Here is a 3,530-nt window from a genome sequence, read left to right as displayed (position 1 = left end):
TTGAATGGAGTCGTCGTGCAGCAGGGGCGTCAGTATATCCGAATATACAAACTTTTGCTGATTGGTTGAGTGACCTTGCCAAGGTTGTCAGCCTAATGCCTTCTGTAGTGTCATCGTTACAGCGAAGTAGCCAGGCATCGTCGTCAACAGCCGTGCGTTCAGTTACGCAGTCGTCTTCAAGTCGTCAGTCTTCAAATATTCCTAGAAGAGTGTTACTCAATAATGAGCCAGAGCCTGTTCAACAACATCAGCAACCATTGTGTTGCATTAAGTGTAAGCAATGTCATCAGTTAAAGGTATGTCCAGAATTTAAGGAACTTAATGTGCAAAATAAGTGGACTCTGGTGAAAGCCAACCGTCTGTGCTTTGCATGCCTTCAACGAGGTCATGGTTTTTGTGATTGTCGATCTAGGCATGAGTGTGGGGTCGACAAGTGCAAGCGTATGCACCACCCTCTCTTGCATCAGGCTGTCACATCTGTTAAACCCTCGTCATCAGTTAATCGTTCAACTGTTCAGCCCGCAACATCGTCTGCTACCAACAGTAATGAGCATTTATTGAATTGCCGCGAAAACCAAAACGAATGTTTGTTTAAAATATTGCCTGTGGTGTTAACCGGACCCAACGGAAGCTTCGCGATTTATGCCATGATCGATGAGGGTTCTTCAATAACTCTTCTGGAAGAAAGTATTGCCAACAGCCTTGGGGTCAAAGGCCGTACTACGCCACTCACGTTACAGTGGTACAATAAAAAGAAAATTACAGAAAAATCGCGTGTACTCAACCTGCAAGTAAGTGCAGAGAGTCGAAATACATCATATCAGTTGAAGAATGTATACACTATCAAACAATTGGATTTACCAACGCAAACCTTTGAACGAAATAATTATAGCAATCTTATAAACTTGCCAATCGCCAATTATTCATCCGTCAAACCTGCTTTATTGATTGGGTTAGACAACAGCCATTTGTGTGTTGCCAAAGAAATGGTTAGCTGTGGTCCTAATGAACCTATCGCCATCGCCACCAAGTTGGGTTGGGTGGTTTATGGGCCAACAAAGGTTGGTAGTGGCCCTATAGCCAACGTTTTCCACGTCCGTAAACAATTTTCATCGCAGCAGTTACACCGGTTAGTGGAAGAGTACTTCAGTCTAGACAGTTTCGCAGTAAACAAGCCAGATACTCCTCTTCAGTCAAAAGAAGACTTAAGATCTAGAGAGATTCTTTGCAAAAGAACAAAAAACATTGGGAATCGCTACCAAGTAGGGTTATTGTGGTGCGAAGATCAAGTTCAATTGCCACGTAGTTATGAAATGGCTAAGAAGAGATTACTAAACGTCGAAAACAAAATGGCCAAAGATCCGGGGTATGCTAAGAGCTATATAGCCGAAATAAATAAATATATTAGCAAGGGTTATGCGCAGTTGCTGACTGATGAAGAGTCGTCGAACGTAGGTCCATCGACGTGGTATTTGCCACATTTTTGGGGTGATAAATCACAATAAGCCACAAAAGCTGCGTATAGTATTTGACGCAGCAGCATCCGTGTCGAATGTTTCGTTGAATTCTGTTTTGATGAAAGGACCAGAACGCGCACAGCCACTGATGTCACTGATGTTTCGCCAACGCCCACTTGCAGTTGCAGGCGATATACAAGAGATGTTCTCTCAGGTCAAGATTCGCCCTGAAGATAGACAGTCACAACGCTTCCTATGGAGACATGGAGATCCGTCCAAACGAATTGAAGTATATGTCATGACGTCCATGATATTCGGAGCCGTTTGTTCACCGTGTTGTGCTGAATATATTAAGAATTTAAACTCCAGCCGCTTTGAAGAGAAAATGCCACGAGGTGTTAAAGCTGTTGTTGAAAACACCTATGTGGATGACCTGGTCGCCAGTTTTGATAGTATTCAAGAAGCCAATGAAGTCGTAAACGAAGCTATTACCATAAATGCCGCAGCCGGATTCTTTTTGAGAAATTTCGTCTCTAACTGCTAGGAGCTACAAAATCTATTGAATCAGGGAACAGAGGCGCCTCCAGACATTGTTAGCATGGAACATGAGCCTAAAACTGATAAAGTATTAGGTATGTATTGGAATTCTACTGACGATGTTTTGGAGTTTCAGTTCAGATTTTGCAAGATTTCGCGTGAAGTGTTAGAGTGTAAACGTTCACCTACAAAACGAGAGCTGTTGGGACTCGCTATGGCCATTTACGACCCATTCGGCCTGCTTGCTAACATCACCGTCATAGTCAAGTTGATTTTACAAGAGACCTGGAAGCAGCAGATAGACTGGGATGACTCCTTACCAATAAATTTAAGAGAACAGTGGTTTTCATGGTGGAAAGCCTTCCGCAAAATAAGGCACTTTTCAGTGCCTAGATGTCTTTCGCCCATCTACTCTTCAGCTGATGAGCTGCAACTCCACATCTTTGTGGACGCTAGTGAAGCCGCCTACGCTGCCGTAGCTTATCTACGGATGAAGTACGCGATCGATGTCAGCGTCACATTTCTCGCAGCCAAGTCCAGATGTGCCCCTAAACGGGCAACCACTGTACCTCGCTTAGAACTACAAGCCGCAGTATTAGGAAGTCGTCTAAGAACTTCGGTAGAGCGATGCCTAGACCGAAGCATGCACAGTGTAACGTTTTGGAGTGACTCTAAAACTGTGTTGCTTTGGATTCGTTCCACTAAACGAGATTTTAAACAATTTGTCGCCAGCCGCATCTCTGAGATCCTTTCAACCACAAATAGCAACCAATGGCGTTGGATTCCGACAGCAGCAAATGTGGCAGATGAAGCCACAAAGTTTAAGTCAACACCAGAATGTTTGTCGAATTCTCGATGGATAACAGGTCCCTCATTTTTGCGCGAAAGTGAAGATGTATGGCCTATTGAGGCCGAGCCCGTACATTCTGACCTTCCTGAAGAAATATAATGTAAAAAGTCAGCAGTGTTTGTCATAAACAACGTTTTAATAATAAATATTTCAAAATACTCGACATTTATGAAGCTCCTTCGAGTGTATGCATGGGTCTTACGTTTCATAACCAACTGTAAATCAAACACACGTCGCCAAGGTGAACTAATGTCAGATGAATTGAAAACCGCCGAGAAGTATTTATGCCGCACTGTGCAACTTGAGTTTTATCAACATGAAATTGCCTTGTTACAAGCCAAAGAATACCTGCCAAAAACCAGTTCATTGTTTCCGTTAACGCCAAAGCTAGACGATAGTGGAGTACTACGAATAAATGGTAGAATCGATGCCGCGTACTGTCTCCCTGATTCAGCGCGACACCCAATCATTATTCCTCGAAACCATCATTTTGCAGTACTGATAATGGATCACTTCCACAGAAAGAACCATCATCAGAATAGCCGACTCACCATAAACGAAATGCGCCAGAGATTTTGGATACCACGACCCCATTCACTATTAGCTGCCGTCAAGAAGAAATGTCCAGTTTGTATCCGCCGGACTTCTAAGCCCGCCGTGCCGCTTATGGGCCAGCTACCACTCGA

The 3,530-nt window shown here is 43.6% G+C and overlaps 1 protein-coding gene across 1 annotated transcript; it reads left to right on the top strand.

Annotated features, from left to right (window-relative positions):
* Positions 1 to 95: 95 nt before the first annotated feature.
* LOC118757253 lies at positions 96 to 2,089 on the top strand (the record flags this gene model as incomplete). The annotated part of the gene is made up of 4 exons (XM_036491980.1): positions 96 to 1,129; positions 1,307 to 1,451; positions 1,507 to 1,932; positions 2,002 to 2,089. Coding segments are annotated over exons 1-4 (1,693 nt in total), but the record flags the coding sequence as incomplete, so codon positions are not given.
* Positions 2,090 to 3,530: the final 1,441 nt, after the last annotated feature.

This window comes from Rhagoletis pomonella, unplaced genomic scaffold (assembly GCF_013731165.1).
Source record: "Rhagoletis pomonella isolate Grant_MI unplaced genomic scaffold, Rhpom_1.0 Rhpom_scaffold_15730, whole genome shotgun sequence".
Taxonomy (NCBI): domain Eukaryota; kingdom Metazoa; phylum Arthropoda; class Insecta; order Diptera; family Tephritidae; genus Rhagoletis; species Rhagoletis pomonella.
The sequence above is the reverse complement of the archived record's forward strand: the minus strand, read 5'-3'. Positions and strand labels throughout refer to the sequence as shown.